General features: G+C 46.2%; 1 protein-coding gene across 1 annotated transcript; it reads right to left on the bottom strand.

The window, feature by feature from the left end:
* Window positions 1-12959: 12959 nt before the first annotated feature.
* Window positions 12960-15161, bottom strand: LOC123412795 (protein NRT1/ PTR FAMILY 3.1-like). Its single transcript, XM_045105742.1, has 3 exons — window positions 15026-15161; window positions 14137-14926; window positions 12960-14038 (listed from the first exon to the last, which is right to left on the bottom strand). The coding sequence occupies exons 1-3, from the start codon at window positions 15108-15110 to the stop codon at window positions 13096-13098; spliced, it is 1818 nt and encodes a 605-aa protein (XP_044961677.1). The 5' UTR covers window positions 15111-15161; the 3' UTR covers window positions 12960-13095.
* Window positions 15162-18148: the final 2987 nt, after the last annotated feature.

Genomic DNA, 18148 nt, shown 5'->3' with positions numbered 1-18148 from the left:
ACGGAAACTAAAAGGGAATAAAAAGGAAACAAATAAAATAATTAATATGGGGTATTATATACCCAAAAAATCAGAAAAATATCCTCTACTCGATTAACATTTTTCCAAAGCAAAAATAAAAACTTTTAAAAAATGTTTTTTCCAGAAAATCCCCTAAATGCTTTATTTTCTTTTTGCAAATATTTTCGCGATAAAACCTTGGCTTTCTTGGCTCCAAATATTTCAGAAATGCCTCGCACTTTGGAGGGTCATTTTCCTCCGCTCTCTCTCTCTTGCGTGCAAGAGATTATTTCCCGGCATTTCTCGTGTGAAGAAAAAAATAGAAATGTAAGAGGCAAAAGTCTAAGGAATTCAAATGCAAATCTCCGTTCAAATTCTTTATAGTTGAAGAAGTCACGTCATCTTCTCTCTTTGCTTTTAAATGGTTGAATTTGAATTCACCGGAGAAGGGGAAAGTCATTTTATTCCCTCTCATTCAAAAGTTTTGAAAAGTTTTCAAATTTCACTCAAGCTTTCAATCACTCAAGCAACCAAACAATCATTCTAATAATTATATTAACATTCCAAAATTTGGGATGTTACAAACCTACCACACTTAAAATGTATCTCGTCCTCGAGATTCGAAGAGGCTAGAAAGAAAGGTTAGGGTTTGGGGGTCTTCTAACAAATCCAATCTTCCGGCAAAGTGGGATGCTACCACACTTAAAATGAAGATTACTAGTCCCTCAAAATGTTTTAATGATCCTCTGCTGTGTTGGCAACTGACTTCGCATAGTCTTCATATTAAATCCTTTGGTGATGCTCTCCCGTTATATTCATAACGTTTCCATCAACATCGAGGGTTCCTCTATGGATATAAGCTTCTTCCTTTACTGGGTCTTCTTAACTGACAGTCTCGTGGTCAATTTCTAAATAACATATCGACGATTCTCATGGTGGTCTACCATTTGTGGTTATCCTGCAGAGAGAGAGGTCTTGTCTTCATCCTCACCGTAAAATTTCCTACGCGTGACAACAAGTGCCATGTACATGGGCTTTTCTTATACCATTCTAAGGCTTAAACAAAAGCTTCAAAGAACGTTGTCTCTCACTATGGGTAAGTCTCTCAGATTTACCATTTCGAATAGCAAGAGAATGATAATAGTAAGTCGTCATGGTGGCCAAGCCATGTCGCACTGAAATCATTACCTTGTATAAGGCTTAGTGAATCTCGTATTCTAACACTTGGGCATCCTCACAAGCGTTGCAGAATTTCTCTTGTCCACGAACGAAGTTCGGATAATCCATTGGTTCTGCAAGCTGAACAAAACATCTATCATATCTTCACAACTCTCTGGCTTTCATATGTTCCTAAGAAAACGTTTGCTGATCCAAGTTTCCTTCTCCAAAAGATAGTACTTGATCCTTGTTAGTCCCGGGGTCTGTGGGTTTCAGGCATACTTGGAATTACTCTGCCTTTAAATTCCATAGTGTTTCATTCAACCATACTCTTGGGGTAACCATCATAAAAATAGTCCTCAGACTTATTTTTGGTACACACTCCATTCTGCGGGATAATTTCCATTGGTGTGTTTACCATGAAAATGTATTGGTTCATCCATAAATCATATTCATTTCATAATCAATCCTTTATTACATCCTTAATTTCTTCATAAAGACTCCAATTCAAAAGTACTCTATTACAAATGCTGCCATCCACATTGTTCGGTATGGTCGAGCATTTCTGCCAACTTTATTCATCTGCCTCTCTTGGAGGTACTTTAGTTCCACTCAAACTTTCCGAGGTGCTCCTTGAAATCATCCATCTTTTGCTTCATCATGGTGGCCGTGAGATTCATCTCCATCATCTCCGCACGTACCTCACTCAGGTATTCCTGGGTATGACGGAGGCTTGCTTCAAGTATTTCTCCAATCTGACGTATAGCTTCCATGGCAGCTTCACGAACAGCATCAAAGAAGGTTGCTCGTGGTACACGTGAAATGAAAAAGTATTGCCCCATAGTCTTTGGACAAACTCCTTTTACATGGTGGAGGTGTACTTCCACGTACCAAAGTTCCACTCCATTTTCCATGAATGGGTAGCCTTTGTAGACTGCATATCCTTCAAGGTGAATGTGCTTCATCATGTCCTTCAGGATTTTCGGGTAATCATGATCACTGGTCAGGGTCATGATCATTTCTGGGCCCTTGAGGAAAGACTCGTAAAGAGTTGCCATCTGCAGGTGTCAGTAAATAGGTACTCAGAGGAATGTATGTGTCTCCTTGGTAATCATGGTACATTCCTACTTAGTGGATCCTATGGGTTTTACCGATTACTACCACACTTAAATGAATTATACTCATGCCTGCATAGACCATATTTTCTCATATCCTCATAATGTTCAGAGATCTTTGCTCGTAGAGAAACAACGCATACATTTTCAACATAGGAAATCACGAGACAATAAATTCCATTTATTCATGATGTTATTACAATCTCAGGGACTTCTGCTACAAATATTTCACTCCATGATCTCATGAAAAAAAACAAGAGTGCTTCAGATTACACTTATTGCCACGGTCAAAACTTAACTACTCCTTTTTAGCTTTCTTCCTTTGTGGACACGCGCTGGCAAAATGTCCTGCTTCCTTGCAACGAAAGCAAATGAGTTCTGACAAGTCTCGAGGCGTCTTAGGGTTTGCTTTTGCTCCTTGGATTTCCGGCTTCCTTCCTGAGCACATGTATTTGTGGTGGCCAAATTCCATACACTTGTAACATCTGACATGACTCAGGTCTATGTCTGCAGAGATTTGGCTCTTCCGAGGGTACTTTTTCTTCTTTTCGGACTGCTTTATTTTGGCCAGTTCTTCTATTTCAAGTGGATCAAACTCCACTTTTTCTGTCGGGAAGTTTCCCAGATACTCTTGGCTTCCCTTCGTGCAATCCTGTGAATAATGTCCGTCTTCTCCACATGAGTAGCATGCATTGGAGAAAAATCTGGTCATACCTTGTCCATCAGGGTCTTCAATATTTTCGTTCATCACCGATTCTTCTAGAATCTTCTTCTTGAGGGTTTCCTTCACTGCATCTTTCTGCTGCTTGACAACCTGTTACACCTTGGGGTAAATGTGACACTGAGCTGGGTAGTGGGTGGTTCCTTCACAAAGGAAACAAGTCACCTGACTGCTTGGGCACTCCTCAGCTGGGTGATTTTCTTCACAATGAGTGCATCCATCCTTGTGTTCTTCCTGGGTGTGTCCTATTTCTCCACAGATCTTGCATGCACAAGTCTTCTCCTTCGAATTATCATAGCACTTCCGAATGAGACGGGATCTTAACAGAGTCTTCTTGAATTTGTCCCAAGTTTCTGCTCCACTAAATCCTTGTATGGCATGGTGCATTTTCCACCAGATAGCAGCACTTTGGGTAAAGTACTGGAGAGCATGTTCCACTTCATACTTCCTTGAGATCAAGTTGCTCCCGAAGTGGTTCTCCATGTTTTGAATCCATATATCAGCCTCCAGCTGGGTCATTGGTCCAGAGACTACAAGTCCAGCTTCATACTCCATCTGGTAGGGTTGAGGTTTTGGGGATGAGACGGGTAAGAGAGGGAGGAAGATACACACAATACAAGCAATATTTTTGAGAATAGGTTTTAGTTGTAGCCGTCGGAAAACACACACCAATGACGGCTCACACATCATCGTATCTAACGTGGGTATATAACAGGGGTTTGGACTTCTAATGGTCATATAATTATTCGAACACTTCAGGGTCTTCGAGTTCTTTGGGTCTTGAGAGTCTTCTGTAGGTGTAGCTTCAATTCTTCAAATGCATGGTGAAATCCTCTTTACTTTGAAGTAGAACTCCGTTGATTCCTCATGAGGTCAAAGGGGTAAGGGGATTGTATAACTATTTGAGGTGAGAGGGAACATTTGATGAAATCAGAAGAGATGAGAAGTGAAAGGTGTTCTCGAAAATAATATTTTTTGAGAGATCCTATCCTAAGAAATTCCAGTTTCTAGGGTCACGTCCTACAGTCAACATGTGCTCTGATACCATTTCTGTAGCGACCCGACTCAAGACGAGTCAAGCCTCTGTGTTTTTGTGCCATCCCTGGATCAGTATGCTGGCACACACAGTACATCAATATATATATCAAAGTGCAATCACATGTAAATAGCGTAAAACTGATATATACCTTAAATATCTCAGCGGAAGCGGTCAAGGGAGTGGAGTCCCAATAAACACCAATGGCAAGTTGAGTGTAGACCGTAACCCTGAATCGTACTCTTACTCGTCGAGGAAAAATATCTGCAACATAAGACGTTGCAGCCGTGTAGGTCAGCATATTGAATATGCCGGCAAGTCACATAAGAGAGGGGTGAAAAGTAATCATCTATACTATATGCATATATGGCAGGTGGGGCTATAAGTTTTTTTTTAGCGAAAAGCAAGTTTTCTCCTACATCATGAGAGGGCTAAAAGCAAAATGTTACTACGTAGTTGGTTGTTAATGAGATCGTTCTGCCAACCAGTTCTCATACCCGAGTTATCAATATTACCCTCATCAAATATATATAATGGTGTTGAGAAATCCAGATAACTTCAGTTCCTTTGGCTCAAGTTGTCCATGACCATGGACACGGCTAATCAATTAGGTTTGAGTACTCTGCAGAGTTTTGCACACGTTCCCCACAAGATTTGATCGCCTCCGAGTATGTCCTCGCACTTCAGGGTGTTTGAAGACCGGATGATCAAAACATGGTCTTTCAACGGGTCCCTCTGAATCCTTGTCAGTGCCCATCCATTCCTACCGTTCTTCTACATCTGCTAGCACCGCCTGTCCAGAGTCGCCGCGTTGTCCAACCAAGCCAGAGCCCATAATGACTTGTGGCTGTGCAGGTAAGCCTTGGCTCTTGAAAATATCCGTCCGTCTCTTTGAGCCTGGGTGAAGCTTTCCGCAGGATGTCATGGCCTCTTCAGCATCCCGGGTCATCCACTGGGTTCTCCAGGGAGCCGATCAACCGTCCTTCACCCAGAGTTGCATTGCGTCCGAGGTCTTGAAAATCCTGTCTTAACCGGTCTTGATTATTTAATCAACCTCGCATCACTCGTGTTATGCACTCAACCGAAATCCCGTCTACTCAAGCATAGCAATATGAAATTTGTCGTCCCGAGGCCAAGTATCGGGGTTGTTGTATGCCTACCACATGATACTACAATCTATACTAAAATTTCCAAGTACCTAAGCAGCATGCAATTGGGCATAGGTTGGTAGAACTACGATGCATAAAACATAGGTGATAGTATGATCAAAGTGACTTGCCTGGTGATGTTGACGAAGAAGAATTTCTCGAGAAATAACTTGATAGACTACTCGTCACTCTCCGATGAAATCTATATAACAAACATATCATTCACATAAGCACTCATGCTAGCAATCATTCTAGCAATCAAAACAAAAGACAGAGCGAATAGGAATCCGAAAGAAACTTCAAATAAAGTAACTAAGATAAAATAAAGTATTTTTCACAAAACTATTTGAAAGTATTTCCAAACGGGATTTGAAACAGTGGAGAAACCAATTGCAAGTTACTAAGGAACTAGAATTGATTTCATGATAAAAAATAAAAATAAAAATCAAAACTTGTTGCAAACCTACTGTTAACTAACAGAAACAAAACATAATCTTTCTGAAATATAAAAGAAAATAATTTAAAAGTAACTAAAGAAAGTAAATTAGTCACAATCCTAAAAGAGGTGAAACAGAAATTGTTTCACAAGAAACCATGAGCTAAAATACTCAAACAAATCTGAAATTTTTACCACTGATAACTAAAATCACTAGTGATGAGTAGCAAAAGGAATCAAATTAAAATCTATTTTTAAACTCCTGGAATAGGTAAAACAAGGTTTAAACTAAATCTGATGTAAATCAAATTTGAAAATTTTACACATAGACAAATTATATGTTTTTCAAAACTACAGAAAATTTGTGATCTATTGGAAAAAGAATCAACCTCATTGGACTTCGGGATCAAAAACTATGCTCAAAACAAAATTGAAACGTTTCTGTTTTTGGAACTAAACAGAAAAAGAAATCAAATACTAACAGACACGTGGCGCTCACTGATTTGCTGCGGGGGTGTGTGTTGCGGGTATTATGAGCAAACGGCCGAAGCCTAACAAGAACTCTCTGGCTAAAACTAAGTGGGGCAGAAAACCGTTCTGGTTTTTTAACTAAAACCTAAGGGGTACCTACTTCTAATCTAGCGCGTACGTTTTTGATCTAACGGTGGAGGAGGGGTGGGAAAACTCACCGTGGGGAGATGAACTCCGGCGAGAGCTTGACGGCGGCGGCGGCTCGGGCGTGGACGGGGGAGGTGCTCCAGAGGGTCTTCGGCGGCGGCGAAGGCTCCAGTCGTTGCGGGCGAGGACGGCGGGCGCGTTGGTGGCGTCGGGGAGGGGTCAGGGTGGCCGGAGGCGGTGCAGTGGGTGGCCGAAGCTGGCCGAGCTCGGGTGCTCCGCCGAGGTGCAGCAGGGCGGCTTGGGGGCGACAGGACGGTGGGGCGAGGTGGGGAACGGGGTGCGGCGGCCGGGGGCGGTATTTATAGGGGGAGAGGGGCGCTCGGGAGGGAAGGGGCAGGGAGATCCGGGCGGATCCCGACGAACTGGGAAGGGAAGAGCTCGGGCTCTGGTTAGGAAAGAGGGGGGGCGAGAGGAGGAAGGTGGCCGACTCGGGCTGGGGTCGGTCAGGGGGGCCCGCTGGCAGTGAGGGAGAGAGAGGGGGCTTGGGGGGCTGTCGGCCGATCCGAAGGGATTTCGGATCCCGGCTAAGGTGGGATTTCGGCCCACGGGTATAATGCGCCGAGGCGCGGTTTCTAAAAAAAACTAACTTTCCTATTTAGCCTTTTTAATAAAAACAGAAACTAAAAGGGAATAAAAAGGAAACAAATAAAATAATTAATATGGGGTATTATATACCAAAAAATCAGAAAAATATCCTCTACTCGATTAACATTTTTCCAAAGCAAAAATAAAAACTTTTAAAAAATGTTTTTTTCAGAAAATCCCCTAAATGCTTTATTTTCTTTTTGCAAATATTTTCGCGATAAAACCTTGGCTTTCTTGGCTCCAAATATTTCAGAAATGCCTCGCACTTTGGAGGGTCATTTTCCTCCGCTCTCTCTCTCTTGCGTACAAGAGATTATTTCCCGGCATTTCTCGTGTGAAGAAAAAATAGAAATGCAAAAGACAAAAGTCGAAGGAATTCAAATGCAAATCTCCGTTCAAATTCTTTATAGTTGAAGAAGTCACGTCATCTTCTCTCTGTGCTTTTAAATGGCTGAATTTGAATTCACCGGAGAAGGGGAAAGTCATTTTGTTCCCTCTCATTCAAAAGTTTTGAAAAGTTTTCGAATTTCACTCAAGCTTTCAATCACTCAAGCAACCAAACAATCATTCTAATAATTATATTAACATTCCAAAATTTGGGATGTTACACGGTGATACGCATCCACACTGTTGTTGCCTTGGGTGAGGTTGTGGAACTCACGCTTCTTCTGGTCCATGATTCCCTAAGAAATGTAGTGGGCAGGGAAAACATTTTGGAACTCTGACCAGGTGATGATGGTCCTAGCAGGCTGAGAACGCATGTGACTGTCCCACCATTGAGCAGTAGGACCCTTCACAAAGTATGCCACAAAGGTGACATAGCTTTCCAGAGGTACATTTGTAGAATCCAGCTTGTAAGCGATGTCACGGAGCTAGTCATTAGCATCGAGAGGCTAAGTTGAGCTGCGGTAAATTGCAGGGTTGAAATGACGAAAGTCCTCTAGTGTCACACCTTGCTGTTGGTTCATGTTCGGACATGGGAACTGGACCATAAGACCTTGCATGAAATGACGGTGTATCTCAAACTGTTGGATCATCCCAGCCATATATTTATGGGGTGGTGGTGGGTTGGCGGCACCACAACCACGGCTAGCTGGTCTAACCATCGTTCTAAAATTTAACATGGATAGTTTAGCATAGCGTAATTGCAGGGGTATGGAATCATTCATGAAGTAATCAAGCATAACGGAAGGGAAATGCGATAGATACTTCATAGTAGCCAAGTACGACATACAGATCCATACATAAGTTCGATTACAAACCAGGGGTTACAAGTCAAAATTTGACGATAACCTTGACCCACTAGGTGACACTCAGACACGCGGTGGAGAGATACAATGATGGGACATAGCGATAATGCTACATCAACGTCGGGGACAACCACTGAAACTAGGTAACTGACAGCGACCCTGAACGACAAATTTGGGGGCAGGATTCTGCATCCCGTGAATACTCCAATGCATGTACTCGTCCTGAATGGGTAGCAGCGATCCAAGTGAAGGAGTATGACCTCCAACAGCAGGCCACTCAAGACTTGGTGGTAGCTCTTTCATGCACGGGTAAAGGATGTACTCTAGATGTATCCTCGCGCTGACTGCTGGTAGCAACAGTGTCATCGGATGGCATACAACTCAACAATCACAGATTGGACAACATTATCTAGCACCTCAGCGTACTGAACCAGAACCTATGGGTCGTAGTAACGACTCGCGTAGGGGGTACATGCAGCGGTGTACAATCGGTCATTACGCTGTCGTGCGTAAGGAGTGTAGACAACGAGGTCAGATCCAGTATCATCCCAAGCGGGAGCATACGGGATGTATCTGAATCCAGTCGCCTCCAAGCTAGGGTACTCTCCACGGAGATGGGTGATAGTAGTATAGGCAGCATCATGGACTGCCATATCAACAATCAACCCAACACCGCAGAAGGTGTGCATCTCAGTGATGGAGATGTTTTGACAATTGAAGATACAAATAACAGCCTAGTACTGCTCCTAGTTGAACTCGTGGTAGTCCTTGTAAACAGTGCGCTCGGGGTACCGGCGATATCCCAGCCTAGTCAAAATGTTGACTAGAATGGCCGGGAACCCAGTCACATCAACAACCATAGTCAGACATACGAGCTGTCTTGCGGGACGCATCTGTAACAAGGAAATTGAAAGATGTCAAATGATAGTGTGTCCAACATACTTTGAAAAGAATAGCAGTAGAGAATCCAGCTCTCCGGGTTGATGTGATCACGAGAACCTAATGTTAGAGTTAGCAAAATCTTTCACCCGAAAGAGAAGAGAGATCAGAACCCAGAGTATAAAAGAGGACTAAAAGATCCAAATACAACCCGATTGAGATATGGGCGTGTAAGCCACACAAGAATGTTAGTAAAAAAATTCAAGTACTATACCTAACTTTGGCCAATAAGTTGAAAAGGGGACTACCTACAGGAAGTCGGCTCTGATACCTACTTGTGACGATCCAACTTAATCGTACGCTAATCATACACGCAAATGCGCACTATCAAGATTAGGGACTCACAGGAAGATAACACAACACAACTCTAGACACAAATTAAAGTCATACACACTTCATATTACAAGCCAAGGGCCTCGATGGCTCGATTACATAAGCTCGAAAACACACGAGTCAACGGAAGCAAATAATATCTGAGTACAGACGTAAGCCAACAAGTTTTGCCTTGAGATGGCCAACACAAACATAACATAGATAAAAAGAGGCAAGGCCTCCTACCTGGAAACTCATGACTGTTGGAGATATGCCCTAGAGGCAATCATGTATGATGATATTTCCTATGTGTTTATGAATAAAGATAGTCCTTGGACATTATCAATGATGTGTATTAACAAGTACGTGACTTGTTTGTGAGACTATACATTGTATGATGACTGTCCTAAATGGTCCCTAGTCGAAAGAGTTGTGTGGACGCGCAACCAACTAGGCTGGCATATGATACGGTGGATGGTCCAATCTCACTGACCATGTAGCATTGGATGCTAGCCGGATAATATGGACTCAGAAAAATCTGGTCGGATTCGACGTAGTCGGATCCGAGTCGAGATAAGGTCTGAGTTGGACAAACCCAATTATAAGACGCAACGATAGGTCATCTGTGAGTCTCTAGTACAACATACGTTCTATGTCCTAAGACCTAAGCTGGCGCATGTACTCAGGATGGTAACATACTTGCTTTGGTCCGACCAAATGCTACTCCGTGGCTGGTAGTTACAAAGGTAGGTTTCGGGCTTGTCCAGACCCATACTACAAGATGTGGTCGAGCAAGATGGGATTTGCCCCTCCGACAAGGAGAGATACACTCTCGGCCCCTCGGGTGAACTGACCTCGATAAGCAAGGCCATGCGATGAGGATTATGAGATAATCCAAATGTTGGTCAGATTCACCGGAATGAGAAAGAGGTCATGCGACAACAAGGATGACCATGTCGCCTTGAGCACGACAACGTATATCGTGCGGCAAAGGGAAAAAAAGTATGAAGTACAGGTTCGCATAACCAGCTTAATCGGACACTTGGAGTCGGTACGTCTTGCTAGAGATTGCTACCGACTAGCCGAGTTGGACATGGTCTCACTCGCGACCAAGTGAACGAGAATCTAAAGGGTCTAGCGCTTAAGGGAAGGAACACGTGGGTTGTAGGGTCCGTGCAAGGCCCAAGAGTTGAGCCCGTGCTAGATGCCTATATATAGTGGAGGTGTGGCACACCTATTCGCTTGATCGCTTCGGCGCCGTCATTAGGGTTGTGCATGTGTTGCACCTAGCCACCTCCACTCGCCACCGCCAACTATGTGATCCGGACCTAGCAGTCCGTCGCACGGTGTTCCTCCTGCACGCGCGGATACCACTAGAGGTGGTGCACCTTTGCCGCTCCGGTGAACCTGTACGTGGGATCCGACGACTGGGTGTTCGAGAGAGACAATCCGCCGACCGACTGTTCGAGGGAGATCAGACGAGGAGGATACGTAATACTCGGACGTGTTGCCCCAACTCTACTTCCGTTGCACGGCACTGCGCGTCTAGTGGTAACGCTTTGTGATCCATCTTCGTAGCATGTTCTTGGATGTTCTACGCATAGGAAAATTTTAATTCGCATGCAATGCACCTATGGTAGAACCCAATAGTGGTATCACAGCCTCTGGTATACGATTTGGTATTCAGATCCGATGCATATTTGATATGTGGAGGCGACATATGAGATCCGTCGTCGTTCTTGAGATCGGCTATGTGCACGGTTGATATGATCAACTGCACATCGGGATCGTTGAGGCTATGTTTTCTGTCAATCGGAATAGATGAGGTCGTGACACAACCTACCCCTATCAGCCGGTTTCTGCCATCGGGGTTAACACTGAAATGTAAATACGAATCGGGTTCGGGATGATTGTAGTACAAATTCAATCTGTGATTTATGAAAACGTTGGGCGCTACCCGCACCCGCGAGGGGCCCTGCCCCTTCGAACAGTCTAATGGTGGCGAGTGCTTGACCAAATGGTCGCCGGAGGCCCGCCCGCGATGAGCTCGAGCGGAGCCGAGCGTCAGTCACGTTGGAGAAGGTTGCTACGGGGCCGGAGCGAGCTCAGAGAGAGCGGGGAGCGGAAGAGGAGCTTACAGCACTCCTGTAGGTGAGCTAAATGGGCTTGAGGGAGGCCTGATGACGTCAGATTCATGGCCGGATTTCGTGGAGCCAAAGGGGAATAAGACATCTTGGACGGCAAATGAGGGGCTCCGGGCACGTTATGGTTGGCGAGGAGGAAGAAGGCGAGGTTGGCGGTGCTCCTGGCGCGGTCTTAAGCGTCGGGGACACGGTGGCCGCGGGGGCGAGCCTCGCCATGGAAACTGCGGTGCTGGCCGATTCACCATTTTGGAAGGCCTTGATGAAGGTCAAGTCATCTATTTTAGAGAGGTCTCTTTTAGATTGGTGATGACCAATCGTTGAGTTTTTGGGAGATACCTCGTAGGTTGACACTCCATTAGCTGTACAATACGTGACCCTGTATAATATTGTGTTCAGAAAAAAGGATTTGGTGGCTTCTGTTCTAGGGATAGCCATATGAACATCCAATTCTGCGGAACATTAATGGATCACAAATGGACTAACTCGGTCGGTTTGGTTTCTAGATTTATGCCGATTAATCTAACTCAAATTCCAAATTCATTCTAGTGGAGGTTAACCATTGATGGTGTCTTCACTTTGAAGTCTATGTATGCAGATCTTATGTATCATGGACCTATTTTTCGTAGGAAACATATTTGAAAAAAAAAAAGTTCCTTCCAAGATCAAAGTTTCAATGTGGCTTTTGCAGAGGAGGTAGTTCTTTACCAAAAATAACCTTGCTAAGTCTAACTGGCATGGTTGCAAAAAATATTATTATTTGTGATCAGGAGGAGACAATTCATCATTTATTTCTGCCATGTTCGTTTACTACAATGATTTGGCACACAGTTGATGTGAAATACAATTTAGCACCACCAACAAGTATTTCCAAATTGTTTCGGAACTAGTTAGTTGGCATTCATCATAAGATGAAGGGCCAAATCTGTGTGGGACTTTGTACCATTCTCTCGGCTATATGGAATTATCGAAATGATTATGCCTTTAACATATCATATTTTCCTATTTTCCTGTTGGTTAACTTACGATTTTAATCCATATCATCACTGCAGCGTGTGAGCATGCGGATGCTTATGGCCTCTCAGTGCAGCCGGTTGAAAACGATTGTGCAAGTTTGTTCAACCAGTTTGGCTGGCGAGCCACTCATAGATTATATGGAACCGCTTGTGGTCGTGTTTTCCGTTTATTTATTTTATTTTCAAGTACATGGTGACTTGAACTAATTTCTCATTCAATAATATGGTTGTGTGCATCATGTGACGAAGAGGCCGAGGTACTTCCCTTTAAAGAAAAAAAGCAAGAACTTAAAGAATGCATTCAAATTTCAGTAAAATATTGTGCACCTTCAAAAAGTGCAACCGTAGGTTTCGCACTGCGCAATTTTAGATGGCTAGGATTTTCAGAAAAATAATTCATACAACAGTGTAATTGCAGCAGAAAGAAAGAACAATGCTGCATCTGAATTTTCCCCTGTTAATTCTGTTATTACTTCAATACAAGTTCGCTAGTTCAAAGATACACTGATGTAGGGATGTTAACCACTCCCTGAGCTAAGCCTACACCGTTAAAAATGATCCTACTCACAATTTTTCGAAGTTCCAGTGGGGCCAGCATCGAGCTCAGTCTCCCGCTCTACACTTTGAGTTTGCCCCTCACCCTTACCGTCATCTTGACGCCGTTGTGCCCCGTTCCCGGCGTCCACATCGAAGGACTTCAGGGTGTAAAAATGGAAGCAAACGATGTAGTACACAAGGTTGAGCACCATGAGGAAAGTCACGAGCCAGTAGTAGTAATCGAGCCTGCCCCGGTTGATGTTGTCCTGCAGCCACTCCCCTCCGCTTGCGCTCTGCACCACCGTGACGAGCAGCGTTCCCAGGTAGTTCCCGAGCGAGCCGGCCACCCAGAACAGCGCCGCCGAAGAGCTGCGCATGCTCTCTGGCGACTGGTCGTACAGGAACTCCATGTGCGCCACCGTGGACAGCGCGTCGCTCACCCCGTGGAGCGCGTACTGCGGCACCAGCCAGAACACGCTGATCGGCACGGTGGCGCCGGGGCTGTCCAGGAGCCGGTGCTCTGCCGCGGCCCTGCGCCGCTTGCCCTCGACCAGCGCCCCCGCGAGGACGCCCAGGACGGAGACCGCCAGCCCGGCGCCCATGCGCTGGAAGTAAGAGATCCCCGACTGCCGGCCGGTGTAGCGGCGCGCGAGCGGGACGAAGACGCGGTCGTAGAGGGATAGGCTGACGAGCATGGTGAGCGTGGTGAAGATGATCATGCTGGCCGGCGGGATCTCAAACCGCGGCGAGAGGCGGCGCTCCATGGTGCGCGACTGCTGGATGGCGAAGGTGAAGTTGTGCGAGGCGGAGGCGATGAGCGTGATGCTGGCCGCCCACAGGGGCAGCATGCGCACGATGGACTTGAGCTCCTCCACCCGGTGCACCGTCGCCAGCCGCCACAGGTCCGGCTCGGCGCCGGAGTCAACGGCATCGGTCGTCGTCACTATAGCCGCTCGATCCAAGAATCTTCACGTGGGGGACAAAGCAACGAGAGCCTATGCGTTAGTAATTCACAAGTTGGATTGCCAATAAACAACCAAGTGTACCAACTCGAGGTAACTTGCCTAAGCTGGTTGGTGTGGAGCAGCCTCCCGTCGGCGGCGATGGGAGCGTCCAGCTCCTTGTTCTGGTACAGCATGCCGGCGTCTTCCGGCACGGCCTCCTTCCTCTTCCTGATCGCCGCGACCACGACCTGAACCAGCCTCACGAAGGGGCTACCTCCGGGCTTCACCCTGACGTAGAGAGGGTAACCGACCACGAACGACAGCACCGAGACGAACATGGCGATGGCGGGGATGCCGAACCCCCAACCCCACCCGACGTTCTCCTGGATGTACACCACCACCGTCAGCGCCAGCAGCACGGCGAGCCCCATGGTGAAGAAGTAGAAGTTGAAGAAGCTCCACTTCTGCTCGCCGCCGGGCCGCCTCCCTCCCACACCGAACTGATCTGCGCCGAACGCCACCACGCACGGCCGGATGCCGCCGGACCCGAGCGCTGTGAAGAGCAGGGACAGGTAAAGCACGGCGAGCTGCCCACCGTTCGCGCGCTGGCACGCGGTCGTCGACGGCGCGACTGTGCACGGCGCGGGGCGGAGGGCAGTGGCGAGCGCGGACACGACGAGGCCGAGCATGCCAAGCTGGTACAGCACGCCACCGGCGGCAATGGTCCAGAAGCGGCCGGCATAGGAGTCAGCGATGATGGCGCCGAAGACCGGGGTGAAGGCGGCCGTGCCCATGAAGTTGGTGAGGAGGTTTGAAGCCTCGACCAGCGGCAGGTGCAGCTGCTGCGTGAGGTACGTGATCATGTTGGCGTTGAAGCCTGCCGTCGCGAACTTGTCGCAGACCTCGTTGGCTGCATGCGAGATGCGACGAGTCGACAGTGAACACCGGCGAGATGCTGTCCTCCACTCCAGAGAGAAGTTTAAAAGCAAAGCACGGGGGGATCAATCACCTAGTATGAAGGGCATTGTCTTGAAGCCGCCCTGCTTCGTCTTCTTCGGCGATCCATCTTCATCGGCCGGCGGTGCACCTGCCATTGTTGGATATATTTCAGCTTTAGGTAGTCCCTTCTTACTGCCGTAGTGGACTTGAGGTGACTAGTGAAGCAGCAGCGTGGGAGTGCTAGCATACATAAAGGCTACTCAGTGAGCTACTGGCAAGTTGACATAGTATATCCGTAGTGAGTGAACTAAGCCTGACATAGTATATCCGTAGTGAGTGAACTAAGCCGTAATTAACGTGGATCTCACTGGGAACAGCGAAGCATCATCATCAGAGACAAAACAAGCGAACTGTACTGCGCCGAAGACCGGACCAACCGACCAAGCAGCGAGTTCAGAGGTTAAATCTGCCAACAGATCGTAGATCACAGCGCTGTTTAATAAAAGACTCGCAGTCAGCAGGTCAGTTGGTCTTCGATCCAAAGTTCAGTCGGTTGATTTAATATGACAGGCAACTCCATTATGAGTGAGCGTCCCACAAGTAGTTATCGTCTGAGAGGGAACCCATGGAGAGGATCTTTAGAACCGTGGAGCATGTGCTCCGTCTCGGATGCTTCCCATTTCAAAATAGAGGACTCCGGGATATGTGCAAATCTGTGAAATTAACTGTCTTTTTAAGGGACTGTGAGATTAAGAGTCCTTACCAATGTTTTTTTTTTTTGGAATCGTTTTTGGCCGATGTGTCGGCCGAACCGTTCGACCGGCCGCACGCGCCCGCTGACTGGGCATGCAACATTTTTTCGTTTAAATTGTTGCAACCAGCGTCATATTTGCTGTAAGCGTTATTTTTTTCCTACATTTGTCCAGTAAAAAAGTTGCATATACGTTTGGTTGCAACTTCAGTTCTTCAATTTTTTCGTTACAATCGATGTTTTTTACTTTTGCTACAACCGTGTTAATTTTTACTACAACCGACATCTTTTTTGCTGCAACCGTTCACTAAAAAAATTGCATACACGTCACGTAAATATTTGTTACAACCGGCGTTTCACTTTTGCTATCACGTACCATCAGCTTCGTTTTTTCTACGATCACGTAGATTTTTTTTTGCTACAAATTTTATTTTTTGTTGCAGCCGTTGAAAAAATTGTTGCATCGCATCGAAATTTTGTTGCATCGGAGAAAAAATATTGCATGAAGATCCAACGGTACGGACGCGCGGGGTTGGTAGATCGTGCGGCCTACGCGCGGCCGGCCCAAAGTTTCGACCGGCACGCCGGACGCAGATCACTCCCCTTTTTTCTTCTTAATCCTTCAGTCCATCTCCGACATTTAACAGATCAACGCTGAAACTAGAACCCATGAGTGATACTCCGTTGCGTAACAAACATCACTATCTGATCATGCCTACACAACGCTAATAGTTTTCACACGACAATGATGATTGCATTTGCATCACTGTTTTTTTTCCCGATATATGAGGTCTCTGCTCTAGATATCATCACGGGTTGATAGTCTCAGATATATGATTGCGTTTTCCCTTTTTTTCTCTAAGTAAGGTGATTTTTTTTTTACTTTTCCCCTAGCGGCGCCTTACGGCGAAAGTTAGGGTTCCCTTGTACTCCGGCGCTCGTCCTCGTGAGTTCTCCGGTCCCCGATCGGCCCCTGCGACGATCCTACCTTCCTTCATCCCCTTCCTTGCTCCCGCCTGCGCCTCTGCAACCGTTAACATGTAGGGTTTTCCTTCGCTCTTGTCGCCATGGCTACGCCGCCAGAGGGCAGTGGTTCTCGCACAAAGCCTATGGATGATCCTAGTGGCTTGCTCCAATGCTTGCATCTAGATGATGACGAGCTTGACAATGTTGTCTAGGAGGAAGAAGCGGAGGAACCAGATGAGAAACCAAAGTGGCTAGCCCTCGCTAGGGTTTTGACAACAAAATCATTTGGTCAAGGGGTGTTGATCGCCGACATGAAGGCAGCCTGGAACCCTGCGAAAGAAGTGATCTGGAGGAGAATCAATCCAAACCTTTTTTCGTGTAGTTCAACTGCCTCGCAGATTGGAATAAAGCACAGAACCAAGGACCTTGGGACTTCAAGGGCATGGCCTTGATCATCGATGAATGCGACGAGTTTAAAAACCCAGAATCAGTCAAGCTAGACAAAATTGAGACGTGGTGCTAGATCCACCGTCTCTCAGACATGGTTCTTAAGAGGGAACAGTTCGTCAGGAACATGGCTCAACGTATTGGGGAGGTAGTGGAGCTGCAGATTGTTCTTCGGGTTCATTGGTGAGTTCGTAAGGGTGAGAGTTAAGATTGATATTACTAAAAAGTTGACAAGATTTGTTGGATCGAAGGCTGGAGTAACTGAATATTACCAGGTCAAATTTGAAAAATTGCCTGTTTTCTGCTACATGTGCGGTCTGCTGGGTCATTGGCATGAAGAATGTGGATCGGGTGAGCATGAATCAAAAGATATGGAATGGGGTCCCTTTATTCTAGCTGCTAGAAGGAACACAAACCCTAATCGCAATGCTGGACGTGGCTTCGGTCGTGCTCCTGAGAGAGACGCTGATATGGCTGCACATAAAGACCCTGATATCAACTTTGGCAGGGGCAGGGGAGCCGGTAGAACTAGTGGTCGCGGTCGTGGCTATGACCATCAAAACTATGATTCTCGGGTGGCGCTTACTTCTTTGGGGCAGCTTCAGGATATAAGAGCGGAAGATGCAGGTGATCAAAACCAATTTATGCAGAAAAGTTGGCGCTTCAATGCGACCAACGCGCTACATGCCAACGATACAGAGATGGGGTACGATGCCGGTGATATTCAACATGGTCTGAAGGAAGACGCTCCTTCCCTGGGGAAACGAATCGCTGAGGATTCATGCACACTGCAAGATGATGATGTTCAGGAAGGCACAATTGTGACCATGGGAGCCGTTGTTCCATGGTTATCACTGTCGACCGAGTTGGTCAGTTCGAAGGCGCTGATATACCCTGCCCCCCAAATGGTGGTGGTACTCCTCAGAAAAGTGCAAATCGAAAGAAGCTTAAATGTGATGATGTAGTAGCCATTGAGAGCAACACAAATAATACAGCAGCGGTCTCCGTGGTGGAGGACCGCCCGGTCCA

Source organism: Hordeum vulgare, chromosome 1H (genome assembly GCF_904849725.1).
Source record: "Hordeum vulgare subsp. vulgare chromosome 1H, MorexV3_pseudomolecules_assembly, whole genome shotgun sequence".
NCBI classification, from domain to species: Eukaryota; Viridiplantae; Streptophyta; class Magnoliopsida; order Poales; family Poaceae; genus Hordeum; species Hordeum vulgare.
This window is presented reverse-complemented; position numbering and strand designations above follow the sequence as displayed.